This window comes from Leptinotarsa decemlineata, unplaced genomic scaffold (assembly GCF_025532065.1).
Source record: "Leptinotarsa decemlineata unplaced genomic scaffold, Ldec_3_MD MMD2_tig00000882_RagTag_RagTag, whole genome shotgun sequence".
In the NCBI taxonomy this organism is placed as follows: Eukaryota; Metazoa; Arthropoda; class Insecta; order Coleoptera; family Chrysomelidae; genus Leptinotarsa; species Leptinotarsa decemlineata.
The window spans coordinates 1,467,725-1,493,269 of record NW_027412556.1 but is presented as its reverse complement, the minus strand read 5'-3'; the positions used below and the strand labels follow the sequence as shown (position 1 = coordinate 1,493,269).

Sequence of the window (25,545 nt, the reverse complement as noted above, 5' to 3'; positions counted from 1 at the left end):
CATACATGATATGAGTATTAATGCAGAGCTCAACATTTTCAGTATAATTCATGTTTTTGACTGTGTTGAGGCCGAGTCTAAATCCATGAAAATATTAATTTTACTTTGTTGCCCCATCGCATCTGCAGTCCACGGCCTAGAAACTCTGAAAATAGTGACACAACTAATATTTTTAGCATGTGTGAGAATAATGTGCAAGACGAAATAACTTCGATTTTCATAAAGGACTTGCCAGTTTGGTACAAGCAATCATTTTAGCACCACCGCACTTTGTCTAACTGCTTTTTGGTATGTTCCCCGGGGAACAATCATTAATCCATCCCTGTAAATGATGGGAAAGAAAAGAAAACAAATTTAAATCAAATTATATTGATACTCTTTGATATAAAGCCACTATACTATGAATGTATAAAAATAAAAAATAAAGCTGTTTTTATACATAATCTAACCTATCACTAGATATTCGATAATAAATACAAATAAATGAAGATATGATTTGTTGTGTTACAATGAAATGATAGAATCATATCACAGTATAATTATTCGTTAGATTGCAAAGTTACTTTAAAAAAAATGACTAAAGCTCAGAAAGAAAAGTCATTCGAAAATAAAAAGCCACTGAATCATTTCAGTGGGAAAATCAGTTTACCACAATAACTTTTTACATTTGGAAGCTGTTATATAGGATGATGCAGAAGTGAATTCAAATTCTCTCAAGATTTTTTCAGGAACTTCAACATACATTTCTCGACTAGAATTTTTAGAACATCTTTGAAGCTAATCAGCAACTATTTCTGTGTACTCTGTGTAATACTATAATAATAATATTTTTTTGGGTATACGTAATACTTTACACTGATAAAAAAAATCAATACTGTCTACAGAAATTGAAAATGGCATCTCTGAATCCTACCACCTCAAAGGTGAGTTCTCCGAGGCCGTGTATTTGTGTGGGCTGAAACGAAGAAAGTAATACTGTATTAAGTATATTCATGTACCACTTATAGTCATTTCCTGATTCTTGAGGGTAATAATAGTATATTATGTATATTCAACAGGGGAAGCGTTTTACAGAAATGGAAAATAGAATTCGAAAGATACAAAAACAATTACTTGTATAAACGAGTTCAATACAGAGAAAAATAAACACCGACATTATTGATTGATCTATTCGCGGGCAGATGGCGCTGTACGTAACCTTGATATATCGACATTATTGATTGATCTATTCGCGGGCAGATGGTGAAAGCACTCGAACAACCTATAAATAGTCAGATCTCGGAGAAATAAGTCCAGTCATCACCCGAAGACGATTGTAGATACTAACAATCGAAACGTCGTGAACTAACGTGACTTGGAATCTCTCCACTTTTTATTTTTATTTTCTTTTTTCATTTCTTTATTTTTATTTATTCAATTGTTCTATTTTCACTTGTATTTTATTTCACTATTATTTCAGTTAATATAATTGTTATTTTCAGCTAATCATTTTCAATTCTTCTTTTTTAGTTGTTTCAGGGATGTCAAATCATTTTATATAGTAGACAATGGAAGTCCGAACTAGTGAAATTCATAACTACAATGAAGTAATGAACTTGATGAGTCTACCTAGTCTAAGTGATTGCAGGATTATGATATCGTTGGTTTATCTCTTCAAAATAATCTCTGGCATAATCGATTGTCCGGAAGTTCTCTCTATTATACCATTCAATGTTCCAAATAGACAAACCAGACAAAAAACTTATTTGTTGTACCACATCACTCAACTAACTATGGTTTTTATACACCCATCTCAAATATGATAAGATTGGGAAATACATATTGTCATAGTGTTGATTTCTTCTGCGAAAATCCAAAGTTTTTTAAAACAAAAATAGCTAGATTGTTGTTCAATTGATTTCTATTTATGATAAGTGATAATGTTGTAACATTGAAATTTTTTATTATTATTTTATATTTATTATATTATATATTCTGATGTGATTTCAATGTGATATAGTGCATAAGTTAAACGTCGCAACATACGTTATTTCTTAACTGTATTGGGGTAACCCGTTTATAAATAAATAGATCAAGCAATAATGTCGATATATCGAGGAGGTTATGTACAGCGCCATCTGCCCGCGAATAGATCAAGCAGTAATGTCAATAATTCTGTCAAATACAGATCCCGAGCTTGAGAGTTACAAACATGCAGTTGAAGCTAATAAATGCGTGTTAATTAACAATAATTAAAACAATGTGAACAATACGTGACATTGTGTATGAGCTTGTATAGAACTCTGAAGGTGGGAGGATATGTTACGAATTGAGAATAGTTCTTATTCTAGCAGGTTTACAATGAAAAATATCTACATCTTGACCATTCACATAATCCTTACATATTTGATACAAAGGCGAAAAGTGAATCACATCAATATGAGAGTGGGAAAAGTAAAAGGTCCTAATATTGCAAAAAGGCAATCTGGGCATATGCAGGTTTATGTGTGCCAGCAAATATGAACAATTGATGCCAGAGCATGACATTCTGTACAGGGTCTTTTCAAAAAAATAAGGTGAATTTTCATTTTTCTCAAAAAATATTTTTTATTATTTTGCCTCATTCAAAAGTAGTCACCCTCAGATATAATACACTTGTGCCAGTTTTTTTTTCGTCGTCCTTACATGTATCAGAACAGGAAAAAGTCGCATGGGACCAAATCTGGTGAATACGGTGGCTGAGGCATGATTAAAAAAATACTAACAAGCAATGACGACTAAGCAGGTGCATTATCGTGATGCAAAAGCCATGAATTGTTTTTCCACAATACCGGAAGTTTTCTGTGCATTGCGTCTCGCTGGGCTCTTCTGTTGAGACGATTGGACTTTGATTTCGATGTCACAACCATATACCCATTATTCCTCACCAGTTATGACTCTTTTGAGCAAATCTGGATCACCGCTGACGTCATTCAACAATTCCTGAGCGATGCTCATGCGACGGTTTTTTTCGTCCTCTCCTCTCAATATAAACTCTCTATTTTATCGTTCCATGTGTTTTTTCCATTCGTGCCAACCATACATCTCTCCATTACATGTTTTGCCGTTTCAGGTTCCACAAAAGCACAGCTCAAACTGTGAGCATATGTTCGAGACGAGTGAACCAACATAAAAAAAAAAAAAAAAGCTAATCGAATGTAGGAAGCCCGCGAAATTTAAACATTCACCTTATTTTTGAACAGACTTCGTATCTATGTTTGATCATTTAGCACCAAAAAATAGTTAACACGTAATTCACTATATTAAAAAAAAAAATACCTTGTGTTGACAATTGTAATTGATTGTGGGTTGACTAGTGGCTGCAGCTTTTCAATAAATCTTTTGTAATTTCTATCTAGTTCTCTTTGGTAATCTCTTTGGTCGGGTCCAATAAGATTTTTATTTTTCTTCAATGCATCATGGCATCTGAAAACAAACAATATCTATTATCAATAACCATGTTCCTGTTGAATTTTCTCACTTGATGATCTGTCACGTCAGTTTGGGATTTTATCAAAATAAATAAGAGCAACTTTGGTAGACAGACGCAATGTGAGTACAAGTTGTGAAATCTTAGGGAGACAAGGTAAGGGTTTGAATGGGGAATGTTCCTCAATTTGGGTTATTACAGCAAATGCAAGTTTGAACAAAATAAAGTTGAGTTTAATTCATGAGTTTTTCAAATTCACTTCGAAGAGTATTCAAATTGATGTTTCAAATGTTGGGTTTTAATTTTTAAAGGGATTTGTTTCTAATTCACATATTGGCAACAGCGCCTATATCAACTTGAAATAATTCATGCATACCTAGATATATTACCTTAAAAAAAGAATATTATCTTTATAAATCAACAATTAAGGCAAAATATAAATTATAGTTCAATACCACCTCCACAAGCTACATAAACAACAGTTGCTTTGTTATTTATTTATATAGAAGAAGATAGGTTAGGTGCACAAAATGTCATATGTCTCGGAATGTCTCGGAACTCGGAACATAAGTAAATGTTTAAAATGCGTTGTTTTAGAGCTCTTTTATGAAAACTACTTGATTTTCGTCAGGAGGAACATCCCCATTCAGAGTCTCTTGGTCTCAAAATCGAGAATAAGTCGATTTCGCTTGAATGGTTTGAAGATAGGTTTGTAAAGGAAAAGTTGCTTCGCCAAATGTTAATTTCCCTACTGATTAGTAAGACTATCTTATTGCAGGGATATTAATACAGCCCAAGTGGTGGAAAACATTTCCCTCCAATGACATTAAACTTACTTCTTGGAAAAATCCTTAAAACACAACCGCAACTTATTCTGATGTTTGGTGAGGGGTTTGCCATCAGCTGGCAAAAAAGTAACGGCCATTTCCAAGGGTCCTTGATTGACGGTTGTACCGATACAACCCTGTAGCACCATCTGAAGAATTTTTGGATCAGGAGGTTCCTGGTGAGTGGCATTTGCTAATTCTGTCGTTTTCTTTTGAATGTCTTCAATTGCAACCTAGAAGAAAATATCGTCTGGGATACTAACAACGTTATGATGCGGTCACAATTCACAATTATGTAGTATTGGCAATAATATTCCTTGATTAACAAAAGTCAAAGATTTTTTCCATCATTTAAGAAAATAATTGGTATTGAGAAAACTACAAGATATCTTGTTTTTCATTTGATATTGCAGTGGATGACTCCTTTCTTCATATTAAGGAGGTTACGCACGTCGCCATCTGCCCGTGGATAGATCAAGCAACAATGTCAATATATCAAGGAAGTTACGTACAGCGCCATCTGCCCGCGAATAGATCAAGCAATAATGTGGATAATTCTGTCAAATACAGATCCCGAGCTTGAGAGTTTCTGACAAATATACATACATACAGGTGAAGCTAATAAAAGAAAGGAACACAGGACTCACCTCAATCGGAGTGAGAGTAATTTGACTTCGAGATACAACTTGAATCCTCGTTTTCACGTATGGAAAATGAACAGCTGTTGTTAAAACTGTTTTTCTTTTATACTGTTCACGTAGTTCTCCGTGAGCTCTTCCAGTCATGGTGAATGGAGTTGCATACACGAATCGTTCTGAAAAGTTGATGGTGTGAAACGAATGATAAACACTTTCACTTGATTGGCTTACTTATGTTGAAATTTCGATCGAAGTGAGTTTGTCTATATCTCAACTCGTACTGCTCGAAGTAAGGCTCTACATAAGTTATTTGTATGTATGCTTTCTCAGGATCCAGAGAACTCAGGTCAACAATGTTGGAGTCTTTTATGATTATAACATTTTCAGCGCCAAATCGTTCAGAATAAAAGTTCTGAAAAAAAAACAATAATTTTTATACGAAACTACACGGATGATGTCCACCTAACCTCCAATCGACTGAAAATTTCTGGTAATTTCGTAAGTGTTGGTTCTTTATAGATGAACTCTTCTCTGTCCAGATCTCCGAACTTGGATCCGTAAAACCCTACTCTGAAATAAGTGCCAAACATCCTTTTTCCAGACAGCTGATCGATTCGGGTGTAGGCATCGTGAAGTTTACTGTAAAGTTATCAAATTATAATATGTAATTGAAGGTAATATGTATATAATATGTATTACTGAAGGTGATAACAAAGAATGAAGAATGAAATTGAACTCTTCATTTTAATTATTTAAAATAATGAGAACAACTATGTTACATTTAAAATAGTAGAATTTTTTTTTCAAATCGAAGCTTTGATCAATTCCAACTGCTATTTTCCATTATAGATTTATTTAAAAATGGGAATATATTTAGTTTTATTGAAGTTTTCAATGTTTTATAAGCAATTCATTCCAATTTGAAGTACATCCCTAGTTTCAATTATTAAAAGTTCCGCCATTTTGTAGTAGTTGAAGATATTGACTTCATATTCTAGGATTGTGAAATATTCGTCAGGAGCTTCAAAATGATGTCACAAGACCTCCCTTTCCATTTAATTTTTTTCCCCAGATGGCCCCCAGTCGCCATCTTGAAATTTTTCTTAAAGAAATGCACTGTATAACAAACAGTAAAATTACTCATTTCATATTCCATTTCCCCGATTTTCAACAAATAAAAATCAGAAATTTATTATTCAGAAATAAACCTGCGAAAATGTTTTTTTTTTCCAATTCACTCACCCATGAATATTTGCTAATTTTTTGAAGTCTCTGTTATTCTCGGCAATGGGTATCAGTACCCTATAAATATCGTTCATCGGTTCATACATGGCTGCAGCGTTGAAACTACTAGCAGCCTGTTCCAGGAGCCCTAGGAGCCCCGCTTCAGTGAAATGTGACCCAAGACAGCCTCCTTCTCGTTCGGGGCTGAGCACATCATCCGACACAGCACTTTCTTCCAGTACATTTGGACTAACTCTTTCTAATGCTGATGCCCCTGATGGGAGATGCGGTAATGATTCCAACATGACCTGCAGAGAATGCAAAAAAAAAAATTTGGAAATGTTTTTGTATGAACGGACTACATATAATACATTTTTATAAGTGAATTATCAAAAATTTTATAATTTTTACAACAACAACAATAATAACTACAGTTTTGAGGAATTCTTGCACGACACTTTTTCATGACATTTTGAGAGTATTTGCTAAAGCTTCTCCGATTTTTTATATAATACTTCTATGTTGTGAAAGTTTGTGGACGTTTTTGTATTGTTCAACTTCTGTAGTTTTATTTTGTTTTTTAATTATAACTTAGCACATGTACTCAATGTACCAAAGTGTCAAATAAATAAATAAATAAATAACAGCGAATTATTTTCACAAAAAACAGTAATGCAAAAACTTACTAAAACATAACTAAGTACGAACAGAGCCCAAAAAAAAGATAAATCAGAGCTGAAATTTGAAAAAATATACATATACATACATATAAACACACACACACACATATATATATATATACACACATATATATATATATATATATAATATATATATATATTATATATATATATTATATATATATTATATATATATATATATATATATATATATATATATATATATATATATATGTAAATATAGGCAATATATATGTAATACGGGAATGTAATTTGGTCCAACCAATCAGCCTATCATTTGGTCTTTCTGAAGGTTTTCACATCATCATTGATGGTTTGGTATAAGTTTGAGATCATCTTCATAGAGCAGGAATTTGGAATGTCTCATATAATCACCTATATTGTTAATGAACATTATAAATAAAAGTGGGCCTAGAACTGATCCCTGAGGAACGCCAGAGGTTGGTCTGAATAGTGTCGACCATTTTCTATTGAAAGCAACAAATTGATCTCTATCTGATAGGTATGACTTCACTAATGTTATCATTGATTGATTCATTGAGAATTTCGTTAATTTGGCGATGAGAACTCCATGGTTCACTTTGTCGAATGCTTTCGCTAGGTCTGTGTAGATTACATCAACTTGTTTTACAGTATTTATAGAGAGTGCTGAGTTATTGGTGAACACCATGAGATTTGTTACAGTCGATTTTTTATTAACAAAACCGTGCTTTTCTCTGCAGATAGTGTCTTCAACATATGCATAGTCTGTTATATAAGACTCTCTCTAAGATTTTTGATAATGAGGGGAGTATTGTTATCGGCCTATAGTTTGTTATGAGATTTTGATTGCCAGATTTATGGATAGGAATTATACGTCCCATTTTGAGTTGTTTTGGAAACACACTACTTTTAACAACGCTATTGAAGATTATGTTCAGAGGTCTTATTAAGTTTTCCATATAACCTTTGTGAAAGTAAGATGGCATACCGTCAACTCCAGTTGATGTTTTGGGTTTCAGGGATCTAACTGCTTCACAGATATCTTGTTCGGAAATAAATAAATTCATAAAGAAGGGAGCAATTGCCCCCTTTGTCCTTCCTTTTATACGTCTCAGAAAAAGTGCCTTTGGAAGCAACCAAAAAAGAAGATGAAATCAAGTTAGCAGAAACTTGGCCAAGGAAAAGTTTCACGAGTCACCTGTTCAAGTGACTGCTGTTTAAGGCTGCCGTTCAAGGTGACAGTTAACTCACAGTTAGTTCTACGTAAATATTTGTCTCACAAAGGTGATGTACAAAACAAAAATATGTTGATACAGTACTCACCAAATATTCAGCAACGAGGGCAGCGGAATGCACCAAGCACATCCCTGCTTCGGTGTGATTGCCCCTTTCCATGTGTTTCTGCGCCATATTCGCCAACCAAGTAAGTCTCAGATCAGGAGAGTTCTGGTAGCCTTTAGCTATGCGGTACATGAGATCCAGAAGCATCTCGGGATCCTCCTGGAACTCTTTCATCTTCACTGTGTCGGAAAGGATCATGTGGAGATTGAAGACGAGATCTCTGACTTGTTCCGGGAAGGTGGTTTCCTGTAACTCACTATCTCTCTCGCCATATTCTAGAATTGTTTTGAGGGAACGGCGGAGGGAATCGTCGCTGAATGAAGCGGAAGTGCCCACCAAGCTGCTCAGAGACATGGTTACTTGCATTTTCACTCTGGCAAAGTTCTGGAACAGTGTAAGTAGACATTTATAGATATTTCGATAACAAACAGGGAAATGGTTGTAATCTGTAATGGATCGACATCTAAGTCAAAGACGGTAAAACTCGGTGTGTCACAGGGCTCTGTTCTAGGACCTCTACTGTTTCTTCTCTACGTCAACGATCTTCCTCAACATATAAAGGGAGTCTACGTCACAACGTTTGCTGAAGAAATAATATTTTTAGGGACCTACCTAGTCTATCCAAATCCAAGATAGAGTAAAACAAAACAAAACCGAAGCGTGATGTTCACGTGATCGCCCAGTGTCAGATGGAAAAGGCAGCGTTCATTGGTGAATTCGCCTTCTTGGTACGAGTTCGGTACCAGCACAGGGTTGTAATCAGTCGTTTGTGTGGCGTGCGTTATACTATATTGTTTAAAATTGTTTTCCAAGATGTCCAGTACAGACACTGCTGATGACACTGTGAGCTATCCTCTGAGTCCAGCCAGGAAACGATCCAAAAAAAGACATTTGAGTGTTGAGATGAAAGAAGTGATTTTAAATGTGTTCAAGAAAGAGATGGAAGAAATTGAGACATCGACTGTCGACGAAGTCGTATCGAAAGTTTCCGATAAAATTGGAGTGTGTTGCGCTTCGATTTACAATGTTTTACGGGAATATAAACAAAATCGTACATTTTCCAAACCGAATACAAATCAGAATCGTCAAACCATTATAAAATCAATAGATGATGCTGTTAAACACGCAATCAGGAGGAAAGTTCATGAGTACTTTTTCAGAAATGAAATACCCACGATAGACAAAGTACTCACAGAAATAAATGAAGATGTTTTATTGCCAAGTTTTAAGCGGTCAACATTCCATAAAGTATTGAAACATTTGAATTTTGTATGGAAAAAACGAGGGCGCAATAGTTTATTATTGGATAGAGAGGAAATTGTGTTTTGGAGGAGAGAGTATTTTACCAAAATTAATTATTATGGGGAACAACAGAGAACAATTTATTGTATGGATGAAACCTGGGTTGATGCTGGTCATACTACCCCTAAAGTATGGGTCGATAAAACTGTGACCTCATCTAGGAGGGCCTTTCTAGATGAACTATCCACCTGATTAACAAATCCATCAGGTAAACTTATATTTATATTAAGACCTGCCTCAATCTCAATATATAAAAAGTAACCCTCGTATTTGTTTTATTCACTTACATACCTCTTCATAATTTCAGGTAAAGGAAAACGGCTTATTATTTGTCACATCGGCAATGAGAATGGGTTTGTTGCTGAAGGGCTGTGGTGTTTCGGGTCGAAGAAAACTGGAGATTATCACGAAGAACTGAAAGGTGAATCTTTCGAACAGTGGTTTTCCAAAGTTCTACCCCATCTGGAGGATAATGCTGTGATTGTAATGGACAATGCACCATATCGTTCGCGACGGTTAGTGAAGATTCCGACAACGTCTTCAAAGAAGGTTGAAATCCAAAATTGGATGCGATCAAAGAATATTAGCTTTGAGCACTCAATGCTAAAAGTACAGCTACTAAAAATTGTCAAGTAGCGCAAGCTTGAATACCAAAAATATATAGTAGATGAGATGGCAGCAGGCCAAAACAAAATTGTCCTTTGCCTGCCTCCATACCACTGCGAGCTCAATCCCATCGAGTTAATATGGGCGGATGTGAAGAATTTTGTAGCTGAGCATAGCACCACGTTCAAATTTGCAGATCTCAAAGTACTTTTTGATGAGGCTTTGAAAAGAGTCACAGCGGAGAAATGGGAGAAGTGTGTTCGGCATGTGATATCGGAAGTCGAAACAAAGATGTGGAAGCTTGATAACATAATAGAGGCACAAATCGAGCCACTGATAATTCAGATTGGTGAGGATGACACTACTGACGAAGATACAAATTCATCCAGTTGAATAATTTTGATTAATATTCCTTTTGATTTTACATAAAATAAAAATTATCAATGAAGAAATAATTACGTCTTTTTTCATATAATGCTTGAGTGCGCTGTGAAAAATCCAATGAAAATCTTTTTATATTACACATATTATCTGCATTTTTCCCGTTAAACTACAAAACTTGTGCATTTCACTCGTTATTATAAGTATGATATAGCATTTGCGATCAACAAGATGTTGGTCCTGAATACGACCCTGGCCAATTCTTGGGATTTTCAATATCACGTGCGTAGGGCATGTCAATGTTTACATCCACTCTATCTTGGATTTGAATTTGCTTTAGACGCCAATCTAAATTGGGATAATCAGGTGGACTATATATGTCCTAAGCTAAATAGAGCATATTATGACATAAAACAGCTGAAATCCTGTTTGAAAAAGACTAGCTTACTCAGCATATATTATTTATTTATGTATACACTGTTCTACAGGTTACATCTAACTACAGAACTGGGATATAAGTCAAATCACAATACAATACAATTACAATAAGTTATAAAATTTATACAATACATATATTAGCTGAAGTAAAAAAACTTAATTTCAGAGATGGAACAGTAAAAAATGCCGAGCTGACAGCTTGCAGAATTACATTTGACACACATGTTATGCATAGGTGAATGTTTCAGAATATTTGTACTTGGTGTTGGCAGATAAAGAGAAAGGATTAACCACTCTAGAGGTTGGTCTAGGTACATTGAAATTGAGTTTTTGCAGAATATGTGGGTCAATAATTAAATTATTAATCAGCTAAAAAAAAAAAATTGTGGAATCACAATCACGACGGCAACTCAAGCTATTCATAGCATGTCTAGCTAACATGCATCGTGGGGAAATCCAATTGGTGGATAGATATTGTCTGATCTCTGTATACAACTGATGAGATGGATTCCAGATTATGGATTCACATTCTAATTTTGATCTGACAAAAGCATAGTATAAGGCAGCGGTACTCAACCTTTTTTCCCCTTAGGCCACATAGTTGCTACTGTTAGACCTTGCGGGCCGCAATAATAAAACTGAACTGAACAAACTACTTTCGGGTTTTGCGTTATAAGAGTTAGACGTTGTATGTAAAATACAATAAAACGCAACTGTAAAAATAAACCATTTATTTAAAAATTAATGTGATGATTGACATTGTCGCAAACTATTTACAATGGGGAAAGTTCCTCAATTTGGGTTATTACAACAAATGCAAGTCTGAACAAAATAAAGTTGAGTTCAATTCATGAGTTTTTCAAATTTACTTCGAAAACTATTCAAATTGATGTTTCAAATGTTGGGTTTCAATTTTTAAAGGGATTTGTTTCTAATTCACATATTGGCAACAGCGCCTATATCAAGTTGAAATAATTTATATGTACCTAAATATTCTACTTTAAAAAAGAAAAATTATCTTTATAAATCAACAACTAAGGCAAAATATAAATCATACTTCAATACCACGTCCACAAGCCACATAAACAACAGTTGTTCTGTTATTTATTTATATAGAAGAAGATAGGTTAGGGGCACAAAATGTCATATGTCACAGAATGTCTCGGAACTCGGAACATAAGTGAACAGAACAGCACGGCTCTGAAATATGTCATCTTTGTTTGTCTCATACAGGTAACAGATTCATTGTCCTTTATTAGCTATAACCGTTGTTGCCAAATGGTGAAATAGAAACGAATCCTTTTAAATGTTGAATGCATTATTTCATTCCTTTTTTTCAAGTATTTAAATAATTTTTTAAAGATAAAGGTTGAAATGATAAGTTTAAAAAGCGTTGTTTTAGAGCTCTTTTATGAAAACTACTTGATTTTCGTCAGGAACAACATACCCCATTGTCTTGAAATAATCTATTTTCGTCAGAAATTTTGCGTTTTGATTTAGAGGACACGCCAGCCATTGTAATGGTTACGAATTCTCGGCACTAGTGAAAGAAACTCAGTCGACTGACGAACACAAAAATTTACAAGTACCACGTGGCTTTGGGGAACTAACCTCGAAATGAACAGTTTTATTTTGCACAAGAATGTGATGTTACTCGCTTGAAGACTTGAACTAAAGAGAGAGTAGAATCATGATTTTTCTTCCACGTGTTGATTAAACCGGAAATCCGGCGTTCAGTTTTGCCAACATCGTTCGCGAGTATTCGAACACTTTCCAGTGTTTGACCACAGTATTTGATTTGGGTCAAAAACCCCTGCACATTTTTGTGTCGTTATCAGAAAATATTATTGTCAAATAATCTATAAATATTGTATTAGCCTTCAGGCTGCAGAAAAAGCTAAAGCCGCTAGAGGGCCGCATAGAAAAGTCTGGCGAGCCGCAGGTTGAGTATCGCTGTATTAGACAATGGAAGTCCGAACTCATAAAATGCACCACGAAATATTGTCAACCACCTTCAAACAATGAGTTATTGATTTTCATCACCTAAAGAAGCTGTTGATGACTTCCAAAACCATGTTTTTGAGATACCAGCTTGAGGGTGGACAACTGTTTCAAATGTTTGTCAAATTTGTGAATGTTTTTTAATTAGACACACCGTTTCCATAACAAAAATTGCGAACGCTGTTAACATTTTGTGTTTAATAAAAAAGAGGTTCACAGGAATTTCGAATTCTTGCTTTGCACTTGTAATTTACTGCACGTTTTTGTAGTACAGAACCAGAGTGTATGAGATTCATATTACACACCCTCCAGAATGGGATTCCATATATCTATATGAATAATGTTCATACAGTAATAGTGAGATTCGATTTTCCAAGCAGATTTCATTCAAATATTGTCACGAGAATTATAAGAAGAATACTTACATTTCCAATTTGGAAAGTTTGCCTCATAAGTAAGTACAGAGAAGCTGCAGCCTGTGACCGAACTGAAGCAATTTGTGATCCGCAGTGTTTCAGTAATAGCAGACATAAGTCCGCACAGTGTGTGCTTTCTTCATCGAATAATGCGCTATGAAACTGGAAATAAAATATAACAATTATCTCATACATCACTAATACATACATACATAGATACATACATACATACATACATACATACATATATATATATATATTATATATATAATATATATATATATATATATATATATATATATATATAATACTACTGACATTATATTCCAGGGTTGTGAAGTATTCGTCGGGAGCTTCAAAATGATGTGTCACAAGACCCCCTTTCCATTCAATTTTTTTTCCCAGATGACGCCCAGTCGCCATCTTGAAAGTTTCATCTGTCAATTTCACTTCGAAATAAAGTATTCACGCATTAATTTCATTATCCCAAATTTAAATTTTTTTGAGTTTACCCGTTCAAAAAATAAAAGGGGGGGGGGGACATTGAAGAAATCCACTGTATATAAATCTTTCCTTACCTTGAATACCAAACTACGCTGAGAAGCGAACATGTGAGGTAACACAGTAGTACTTTGGTTTTTACCGAGCGCATGCAGCAAAACTGTCAGAGCAAGACCTACTAGATGCTGTTGCGAGTCCCACTGAGAAATGGTAGCTACGCATCTCTCTAAGGTATCCAATATTATGAAAGAGGCTTCCGTAGCAAAGTGTCCTTCTAAATGTATGTCGTTTATCAGATCATCTCGAGGGCGATCGATCTGTTCTGAAATCGGCCTGTACAACATCTGCTCTTTTCTCCAACGAACTTTCTCCGTTGCTTGCGAAGAACCTCCTAAAATTAATTCAAATCTAATTATAGCAATTTCAAGTTCAGCTGGTAGTTTTGAAATGGCATGAACCCAGTTGAAGTATATTACAATAATGAATTTTTTCTATTAAAAGCATTTGTTAGCCTAGTTGCACAATTGATTTTCCACAAAAGTCTATTTATTAATACAGGGCGTTTAAAAAATTAGATCGAAAATCGAATCAAATGTAATTTAGAAAAATTCTAGGGAGACATATTGATTATTCAATCTACCCGTTTAATGTTTTCAGAGGAATTGTGTTGATATATCAAGGACGTTACGTACAGCGCCATCTGCCCACGAATAGATCAAGCAATACTGTTGATATATCAATGAGGTTACGTACAGCGCCATCTGCCCACGAATAGATCAAGCAATACTGTTGATATATCAATGAGGTTACGTACAGCGCCATCTGCCCGCGAATAGATCAAGCAATAATATCGATAATTCTGTCAAATACAGATCCCGATATGGAATGAAAAGGAGAGTTACAAACAAACATACATACAGGTGAAGCTAATATAAAGCTGGTATAAAAAAAATTAACTAAATAGATCAAAACTTTTCATAAAATCTCTATATGAATATTCAACGATCATCTTTGACTTTGACTGTCGATAATTTGTTGAAGCAAGAGTTACCTTTTCTTCTTTGCATCATTTCCCTAGCAGAGCCCTGCCCAAGAATGACATCCTCCAGTCTCGACCTCATATCTTGAGTGCCCTGAGCGTGGGCATACCCAGAAGGAGGTGGGGCCCTCCTTCTGGGCTTATATTCAAAGCAGCTGGCGCAAGCATCCAACAAATGGAGGAGAGTAGCTAACCTGGTTGAGGTCAATTCGCCCAACCACTGAGACAAGGATTCCCTCTCGATGTTTTTCAAAACCCACAAAACACAAGTTAGTATACTCCTCGTTATGTCTGCACTGATACTAACTTTGCGTGATTGTAGCTAAAAAAAAAAAAAGGATGTTGATGTGTGCTGATCAAAACCGGGCTTTTACTTACACTTGGAAAGGTATCACAAGTAGATGGAGGTAATTTTCCAGCAATCGCCATGGCAACCGTTTGATTGATATTGCTGGGAGCGACATCTTCATTATTATACTGGGTTTTGTCAGCACTGAAATGGTGCAGCAGTGGGAGAACATCCATGGCGATTGATAAAAGTGGTAGATACAGAGCTGCCACTCTTTGGCGAGCTTCTGGTGTGTTATACCTCGGATCACTATCATGCCATGATAATAGTAGTCTGACGGTGTCCACTGCCTTACTATGAAGTGAAGACTGACTGTAAAATGATAAAACTTCAAGTGAAAAATTGTTTATATTTGACAGGAGTCTGTATCGAGGCTATCACTGAAAAATTTCATTATTAGGAGTTATCAATTCAAACTTTGATTCAATTCAACCTTCTTATCGACAAATTCAATTTATTGGATTTTCTTTCTCAACGCAAAGTGATCATCTTCAAGAGGAAGATCAAACAAAAATCAGTTCGTTCTTCATCTTGAAGATGTGTAATACCTAGCGAAAGCAATGTATGGTAATATATATATTCTAATTTCGGGAAGAGACAGATTTCTTTAATCCAGATTTTTTAAACGCCGGATCTGTCTCTAATACAATGTAAAATTATGGCCGAGGGATCGAGAGTGTTTATATTATATGAACACTATTTATCGGCGTATTTGAAAAGATACACAGTCAGATATATTTGCCACGTAGCTCAAGATGTAAATATGGGCATATCAATATCTCAGCATTGAAAGTTTTGTCAATTCAGCTAAATAGGTTTTTCTGATGACCTCCATTGCACGTGGGCGACTGTTAGAAAGAACGGTTTGAGAGACGGGGGGACGATGAATCCGTGATTTCTTCCTGGCTATTGGAAAGAAATCGGAATTCGGAAGAAAGCCTGCGAGTAGGTTCGAAAACTTGGGAGTTTCAAGGGTTCTCTTGACGGTCGATCAAGGGCGGTATTTTGGTTTAGGAGATAGTTTTTCTGGGTGGAATATTTAATTTATTTATTCTTGAAAAACCGACGGTTAGGGCGATTTTGGGTAGTATTTTATTCTGACATAGGAATAAATGAGCGAGCGAAATTCGATCAGTGTAGTGCAAAAGTTCAAATAGGGGACGAGCAAGAAAAAGGCAGCGCTGAGTTGAATGTACATTTGTACTAACGATTTTATGATTTTGTGAAGGAGTTAGCTATAATAAATTTGTATACAGAGTGGATCTAATAATTGCCTTAGAGATAGATAGATATCTATGATCTGCCGATTAATTTTTACTTTCAGTCTTGTATATCAATTTGCAAAATGAATAGTCTGTTTTTCAGAGTTCTTCGAGAAACAACAGAAGTATTTGAAGGTGGTTGACAACAAAAGTATTCACACTTTCAAACAATTGTTATTGCAGCATAACAAAAAAGATAATAAATTTTAATCTAGGTATGCGTATGAGTGCATCTGTATCTATGCTTACTAGTTTGATTTATTTATTTATTTTTTGTGACATCCATATACTTCTCATTTCTAATTATCCAACTTTCATAAATCATTGATTCAATCATATTGATTTTTTAAAATAACTATATATTATTAATAATTTATTATTATCTACTTTTTACTTACTCTCACATTATGCATTATAGTTTTATTGAACGTTTGTAAATCAGGATGACCCAAATAAATTAATACTACTACTACTAAAAGATAAACTGTTAATAGTGTATCAAAACCTCGCAGTCCTACGTTGGGCGCCATAGATTAGAATGAGAAATGAAATATTATCCAAACCAATCAAGTTCTACCAACCTTTTATCAATCCTAAAGTAGTTTAAAATTATGTTTTCCCTGCCAATTCAATTTGAATGTTAATTCACATCAATTTATTCAAAAATAGAGAGAGAGAGAAGAGAGATAGGGTTTTCTAATGGGTCTTGTCGAGAGATTTGACAAAACAAAACCAAATCAGTAGTAACACCATTGTTTCTATGCATCTCTATTGCTTCAATAAAAAGAAACATTTAAATACTCAAAAAAAAACTTACTGCATATCCAAAAGTACAGTCGCCAAGTCGGTAAGCACAATCCCCGCCAGGTAGTGATGTTGTCTATACTCAGAAGAGAGTTCCGCAAAAGTACTCGCCCTCTCCTGGCTGGGCGGAGGCCCGGATAGAAAAGAATTCTGACTCGTGGAGCTCGTCACGCTCGGACTGGGCGAAACATTGGTCCCCGTCGTCATGAACGGAGAGGCAAAGGGCAAGTTTAGAGCTACGAAGTGCTCGTGGCTGCAAATGATACGGGCGAACTCCAGCTTCAGCTCCACTAGCACAGAATCTTGTATAGACGCAATTTTCGCCTGCAATTGCTTATTGTAAGAACGCAGCAGCTGGAAGACCCATCCTCGGTCTGCGATAGAGAGAAGGTCGAAGAAGAAGAAAGCTAGGGCTGCGTTAAGCTTGTGCGCTTTCCTGGTTTCGCCGGTCGAGTGGGAGATGATTTCTGCGGTGACTGTGTGAACCAGCGTTGAGATGTCGTCGAGGAATTGTTCGGAGAACCGCAACTTTCTTGGTGCGTCGAGGCTTCTGGTATGCGAGAGGTGTTCCACCATACTTTTCACGACCAACTCAAAGAGGAACCAAGCATTCTGCATGGCTAGGTCTTTGGAACGCCCACTTGAAACCTGAAGAGTTAATGATATAATGTGCAATAGTAATAACGACGTTTATTGTTATAAAAAGCCCACGAGATCTAATACACTGAGAAAAAATTGTGATAAAGAAACCTATGAATCTTGAGCTGAAAGAATCATGAAATTATTGTAACAGATTAAAGAATTAACTGTCTCAAACAAATTTATTTCCAACAATATTTCACTAATCACAACACTTAGCAACTAACGCTTAATTTATTTCCACTATTTGAATTTCTTGTTTAGCCGCTCGATTCACTTTCTGAACTGCCCTCTTGGGTCGGGAAGACGTGCTTATATAATGTAACGGTTCTTTCTAGAAACCTGTAGTCGGCGGCTTATCGGTCAAAAATGAATACTTTTCAACTTACCACCCATTGCAAAGCCAATTCTTGGTGGACGATTTTGTGACAAGTTGACGAATTTGGACTGATCGGTTCATTCGTGGGGACTCGCATGCTTGCCGCTCGATCAAGCCCTCTGGAATACTGTACGTGGGCTACTTCTAGATCAGGGTTAGAACTACTACGTGTGAGTATAGAGTTTCCATCAAACTCGGGCGAGTTTTGATTGTACAAAGGGTGGGGCATATTGCACTGATATTGGATGTACGTTGCCAAAAGTTGATTGCGGCCATGCTGGTCGACTGGTACCTCTGGAACATTCTTCAAAATCCAATCTTATTATTAATGATGATTGAGATTACTCATAAAAAAAGTTCAGTCATAGGAGTTTCATTAAAAGTGTGATATTTTCTAACTTGAATAAATGCATCTCACCGATATTTTATCCAACAACGAACAAATGGCTTCGAAACAGGTATGTCCAACGTTTAAAGTATGTCCGGAAAGCCTAGGTGGCTGAACCAGCAACTCAATGATGTTGTCAAATAGCAATGGAAGATGTTTCAGAATCGTTTCAGGTTTGGCCCCAGATAATCCCAACATAGCCGACCTTGCAAAGAAAAAAATAGGTTGTTTTATTAGAAAACTTATGCTCCAGATATTAGGTTATGAGAGAGAGGAAGAAGAAAAAAGATAAGAAGAAAAATGAAGAGAAGAAGAACAGAGAAGAACAAATGAGATGCTAAAAAGAAAGCAGGGAAAGAGAGGGAGAAAACAGCAAGGGGGAAAATAAAAGAAACAGAGAAAGTGAGGGGAGGAGAAAGTGAGAGATATGGAGGGGAGAAAGTGAGGGATGAGAGTAGAAAGAAAGGGAAGAAAAGAAGGGGAGAGAAATAAAAAGGACCAGAGAGAGAAACGGAAAGAACAGGTGGAGAAAAGAGAGAAAGCAGAATTTGCGATAGGCAAAGGTATTTTGTTATAACTAACTTCAAAGAGTTTTCTATTGACGAAGATATAAACCTGTTTAGTAGTTTGCAAATGTTGCATACAACCGATTGATGTTTTCAAATTTTTCAGTATGAGATCTAAGCCCTGGTTTCATTCCAAGTATCATCAAAACCATGATTTATTATTTCGCTCCTATCTTGCAAGAACAATATATTACAGGTCTGATTAAGCATGGCCTATGCAAATTATAATACCACTAAAGCTAAATGAAATCTTCAATACTTCCAAATGTCAAAGCTGGTACTTTCAAGGATTCAAATTCACAACATTCAAGTTGACAGAGGGTAGGAAAAATCTAATCCTTGGTAGTTTTTCAAGGTAATATTAAATCAATGGATTATGGAAATACTATGGATTTTTCTATAAGGATTCTTCAAAGGAAAGGTTCAATGAATAAAATAGACTTGTTGAATTATAAAAATAGAGACGTATGAATGAGTCGACATCCATTAAGAGAACATTGGGATATAACAGAAGTTTTGCGAAGAAGAAAATTATCCTCTTGATGAAAATACGATATACATGCATCATCGCTTTTAAATCCACCATACATCAGGCGGACTAGTTCCAAATCGCTAAGACATTTATAGAAACATATTTTCAAATATAGGAAAAATTACCTAATGCATATTAACCATGAGCTAACATTGGATAACTTGAATGTTAACCATCAAAGACATGATAACAAAAAAGTTTCAGTCTATTTTGATATTAAAAAAAAAGAAAAATCAAACGGTAGTAGAAATATTTAAGTGAAACAAATAATTTGAGAAACATTCAACACAAAAGAACATATAAATAAAGGCCATATTTAATAGATATATTTTAAAAAACTAAAAACACGCTTTTAAAGAACATAGAACTAAAAAGTTAAAATAATAACGATTGAAAAATACGGGCGATGATATACAAAAAACAATAATAATAAAGAAATATTTTTAACTTTTTTTTAGTTCGATGTTCTTCAATAGCGTGTTTTTTAAACTTTATTTATTTGTCATTTTTTAGTTTCATAAGCTATAAAAGCGTGTCTTTTAGTCTTTAAAAACTATATTTATTTTATTTATCTAAACTTTGGGATCAATCAGCCGTATATTGTTTAGAAAAATGACCATTGATATTTTCCGATTCCGGACAGGGAGCCCGAAAATCAGCCACCAAGCCCAAGGCAGCAGTTAAAGATCAAGCAATAATGTCGATATGTCAAAGAGGTTACGTACAGCACCATCTGCCAGCGAATAGATCAAGCAATAATGTTGATATATCAAGGTTACGTACAGCGCCATCTGCCCGCGAATAGATCAAGCAAGGAGAGTTACAAACAAACATACATACAGGTGAAACTAAAAAAAGCGTGTTAAAAAGAATGCTTCAGCATGAACATGGTTATTTGCAAATTGCAACAAAACTCTTTAAAAGATAACTTGCCTAAATAACTACTTACCTCAACTCAGTTTCTGTTCCAACCTCGCCTAGCCTTTGTGGAATAATACCAGTATGGACAAAATCATAGGCAGTGAAAAATCTTTCAACCGGTGGATCGTGAGTATGCACAGATGAAGCGGTTTCCAAAGTGACTGTGAATAAACCTTTATGGTTATCCAACCATTTGGTGCCAGGCAAGCACACATCCGGTGGAATGTAACTGTAGTTACAAGGAGGCGGTTCTAACATTACCGGTAAACAGAATTCTCCAGAAACCAAACGACCATCTCTCAATAACGGCAACCACTGAAAAATGATGTATATAGAACTGAATTGTTCATTAAAACAGATTCATTTGAAGCAAATCACTGTTTTTACTAGTATTTTTTGATCGTTATTGTTTTAAGCTTATTCAAAAAAAATATTTTCAACTTTTTAGTTCCATGTTATTTAAAGGCGTGTTTTTTAGTTTTTTTATACTATATTTTTTACTTTTTAGTTTCATACGCTATAGAAGCGTGTTTTTTAGTTTTTTATTATTTATTTTGATTTTCTTTTGAACAACCTATCAACGTACAGCACCATCTGCCCACGAATAGATCAAGAAATATCAAGGATGTTACGTACAGCGCCATCTGCCTGCGAATAGATCAAGCAATAATATCGATGATTCTGTCAATACAGATCTCGAGCTTGAGAGTTACAAACAAATAAACATACATACAAACAAACATACAAGCGTGTAAAAGCAATTTCTACTCACAGTATATCCCACAGGCGTATCTACAGTATTTTGCTCCATCTTCTTCTGACAAGAGATGTGATAGAACGTGAAAAGTAAGTGATGATTATCTGCAAGAGCTGCAGGAAGCCTGATCTTCACCTCGTCGTAAAACACTGGATTCTTACAGTGATACGTCACTGCAGAGTACGCCTCGTTTGTCATTTCAGGACAACTGGATTTCCCAAATATGTTGAAGAGGGCGTGTTTTTCGTCTTCGCCAGCCATCAGCTGTATACGTACAGCCAAATTCCTAGCAGAGCCAGTACGATTGGAGAAATTCAGCTCTTTTGGCGAGACGAAGAGTAAATTTCTATAAGTGTAATGAGGAACTAGCACTTCTTTCACTGGAAACTCCAGGAGTTCTTTCAGTGGCCTGCTCTTCTCGTCGGGATAGGGATGCAGTTTGGCCAACTCAGTAGTCAAACAATTTTTCACTTCCACAGGACACGGAGAAATTTCTAGCTTCAGCGTCGAAGGAATACATTTCAACTTCTTCAGAATCAAAGTTGGCCTCTTCAGCTCCTGCAGACTTTTGTACAGATCCTCATCTTTCAGTTTATCTCCTTCTTGTTTGAAAAACGAAGACATAGTCAAAGTGATGGGACGGAAGGAATCAAGACTCGTTGCCAAATGATCGGGGGACCATGATCGTCTCTTGTTTTGTCTCTCCAAAGAGCCTCTTCGAGCTAATGTACCCATGTCGGTGGCCCGACGTCTTAGTTGTTCCAATCCACTGGCTGCTGATTTACGGTCTGAAAAATCACAGATAAATTTTGACGAGAATGGATGTAAAAGCCATTATGTAATGTACGTGGTCAGTTGGATGAAATTTCAATAAACAGGTAGTGACGGTAGTACCATTAATAACTGAAATTATTTCATTAGGAAAACTGAAGATATAAGACCTTGTGTATAATAGACTTTTTGTAATTCAAGGGTCTGCTTACGTGGATATTAAAAAAGTCTGCATCTTTGGGTGTGAAAGTTGCACTCTATTACTATTACTTTGTTGAGAAGCGAACTTGACAATGATACATTACAAAAAAAGAGTGTTTCGAGAACCATGTGATACAGAATCAGCTGTATTAAATGTCGTTACAAATTTTCAAATTGATTAAGATTCCAATATGAAATTTACAATGCTCTCATTAGACCTAATAATTTATACAAACCAAAAAATAATTTAGACAAATTAATGTTATAAAAACTCAAACTTTGTACCTGAGAAAAAACAAAGTGGGCCATTCAAATTTGATTTTCAAAATAAATAGTAATCAACATCACTATTCAACAAAGCATTCAGAAATACACACATCGGAAAAGTCTAGGGATATTTTTAAAAATGGCAATAATTTTCTTTTTAGATCGCTTTAGGGAAAAAAGTTGACGGGATTATTATAACGAATGTAACCTACCACAAAATTTATTAAATGGTCAAAAATACTGAGTGCGCATATAAGCAAAACTAAAAAAAAAACATGGCTCTTCTTTGGCACCCCGAAAAAAAATCATAATACAAAAAAAATTGGAATCAGTACAAAGTATGGCCTCCACGCTGGTTTATTACGGCCCTACATCTATCGTGCATTGACAAAATGAGATTATCAATGTCTTGTTGAGGTACATTTGCCCATTCAGCGATTAAAAGCTCTCTCAATTGAAACGTTGTGTGAATGTTCCCCATATGCGGAGTAATTCTTCGTTGAAGCATGTCCCACACATGCTCGATGGGATTCAGGTCCGGTGATTGTGCTGGCCATGGCAATACATCAACTCCTTCGTTGGTGAGCCAGTCAGTCACTAGACGCGCGACATGTGGACGAGCATTATCGTGCATTAGGTGGAAGTTTTCACCAACAGCACCAGCAAACGGACGGACGATAGGTAGAAGAATGGTGTCGAGGTACTGTCGAGCTGTGAGGGAGCGATTTGGAAAAACGAGATCGGTTCTGCGCCGCCGATCATGATTCCGCCCCATAGCATTACTGTACCACCTCTGTATGTGTGGCTTCCTGGACGTGTCTCAAACGTTCATTATTTCCAGGTCGTCTCCACAGTCTTACTCGACGAGAATCTGGATGAAATCCAAATCTGGATTCGTCTGTAAACAAAACTGTGGCCCAATCATTTGCATCCCAGTTTTGATGTTCTTGACACCACTCTACTCTAATCTTCTACCGCGATTGCCTCTCGACAAAGGTGGACATCTAAGTGGCCTTCTGTTGTGGAGATCTGCTTCATGCAGTCGATTTCTGACAGTATCATGACCAATGGTTACCTGGTGCGTCTGCTGCAACACGTTAACCAACTCAGGTGCTGTGATTGTCAGTTGTCTTCTTGCGGTTAAGACCAAAAATCGGTCTTGAACTGCAATTGTAGCGCGTCCTCGCCCTGGATGTTGTTCGGCTGGACTGCCAGTTTCACGGAAACGCCGCCACAATCGACTGATAACACTTTGGGAGACCCCCAAACGAAGAGCTACATCATTTTGTCGCGTGCCACCTTGAAGAAGTCCTACAGCTCTATTCATCTCAGCCAATGGTAAGTGATGACGTTCCATGTTAAAGCACAATATTTCCAGTTTAATTGCTGAGCAAGAACTGCATAGAATGTACAAACTCGACACTTTCAGATTATTCATTTTAGCCGAAAACCTACAGTTTGTAAAAAACTTGATAAAAGATTAGTCACCGGTTTTGCAGGCTTTGTTCAACCCATAGAAATCTACAGGGTGGTCGAGTGTACCAATTTAATCGAAATTAAACGACCTCATGCATTTATTTTTATGATATTTAGTATGTTATAAAAATATCGCTAGACTTTTCCGATGTGTGTATAATGGTTTCCTGTATCCAATGAAATATTGGTACAATCAAAAATCGATTCATTGGAATGGTTTTGAACCATATAAAATTCGACAATTTCTTTAAAAAATGTCAGAAAAATAAAGTTTGAAAAAATCTATAAAAATATTGTTGTAGTAAATCTTGTCCGAAAGAAAATAACGCCGGCCGCCACTGGTAGCCATAAACCAATGGTGACGTAGCTAAGAGCGCGCGAATGTACAATGATTCCCCGCCACTCTAGAAGCAGAGAGAATAATGCTACGGAATTTCGGCGAAATTTTCTAGCGCATTCGATTACGATATACAGTGTCATCCCCAAAGTATGCACCATATGGGAAACTTCTTTATTAAGGGTTTTTCGACAAAAAGTTATTCTTGATATAATGTTTCTGCATTCCCTAAAACTAAACATGCACCAACAAAATATAGTAAAACACACGTAATATATGTGCCTTTAGGTCTAGGTCATAATTGAGCATTTTTTAATATTTATTTTGCTTTTATTCTTATTGAAACATCCTAAAACCCTATTCAACACACTCTGTAAATTACTACAGTCTTCAAGTGTCAATTAACATAAAAAAATTAAATTCATCATCGAATCAGAAACCTGTTGATGTGCATATCGAATCTGGAAGATTATTTATGAAAAGAAAAAAGCTACAAGTCTAAAACTCTCCTTCAAATATACCTACGATTGCAATGAACTGGTCAGATTGCCAGGTCCTCTTTTTAACTAACTGTACTCCTTGTTTGAGATTGGATTTCGACAAAGTACGACCTGGTTCCGAAAAACTGAAATTTTCAACAAGACGAAAGAATGTTACGGTCTACTTTGGCAAATGCCTTTTCACGAAGACAAACAGATTTATTATTTCGACTTATCATGCCAAAAACCTTTTTGAAGAGTACTGAGTTGACTTGAGCGAAGTTTTGTATGTCACTATGTCACTATGTAATCTCAAATAATTTGGTTGAGCAGTTTACGTTTATAAAACCATAAAACGTTTAAAAAAAAGAAATGGACAAGTCAGACGACTCCCAAGAAAAATAAAAAAATGTTCACCACCGGATGGTAGTTCAAAACATTATGTCTATCCCCTTTTTAAAAATAGTCTATCTTGAAATAATTGGGGGAAATATCGCTTTGGAAGGCATAATTAAAAATCTACAATATAGTTTAGAAATTGGAGAATCCCTGTTCTCTGATTTGATATTTTA

General features: G+C 35.7%; 1 protein-coding gene across 1 annotated transcript in view; it reads right to left on the bottom strand.

Moving 5' to 3' along the window:
* Nucleotides 1-353: 353 nt before the first annotated feature.
* Zir (dedicator of cytokinesis) overlaps nucleotides 354-25,545 on the bottom strand; it is a 28,507-nt gene continuing 3,315 nt past the window's right edge. Inside the window, 17 exon segments of the mRNA XM_074174755.1 lie at nucleotides 354-955; nucleotides 3,298-3,444; nucleotides 4,285-4,508; nucleotides 4,923-5,089; nucleotides 5,145-5,325; nucleotides 5,381-5,552; nucleotides 6,156-6,445; nucleotides 8,144-8,545; nucleotides 13,315-13,467; nucleotides 13,884-14,197; nucleotides 14,858-15,167; nucleotides 15,224-15,506; nucleotides 17,274-17,908; nucleotides 18,289-18,582; nucleotides 18,697-18,871; nucleotides 20,714-21,000; nucleotides 21,458-22,230. Of these exon segments, the coding sequence (XP_074030856.1) occupies nucleotides 910-955; nucleotides 3,298-3,444; nucleotides 4,285-4,508; nucleotides 4,923-5,089; nucleotides 5,145-5,325; nucleotides 5,381-5,552; nucleotides 6,156-6,445; nucleotides 8,144-8,545; nucleotides 13,315-13,467; nucleotides 13,884-14,197; nucleotides 14,858-15,167; nucleotides 15,224-15,506; nucleotides 17,274-17,908; nucleotides 18,289-18,582; nucleotides 18,697-18,871; nucleotides 20,714-21,000; nucleotides 21,458-22,230 (4,853 nt within the window). The 3' untranslated portion in view covers nucleotides 354-909.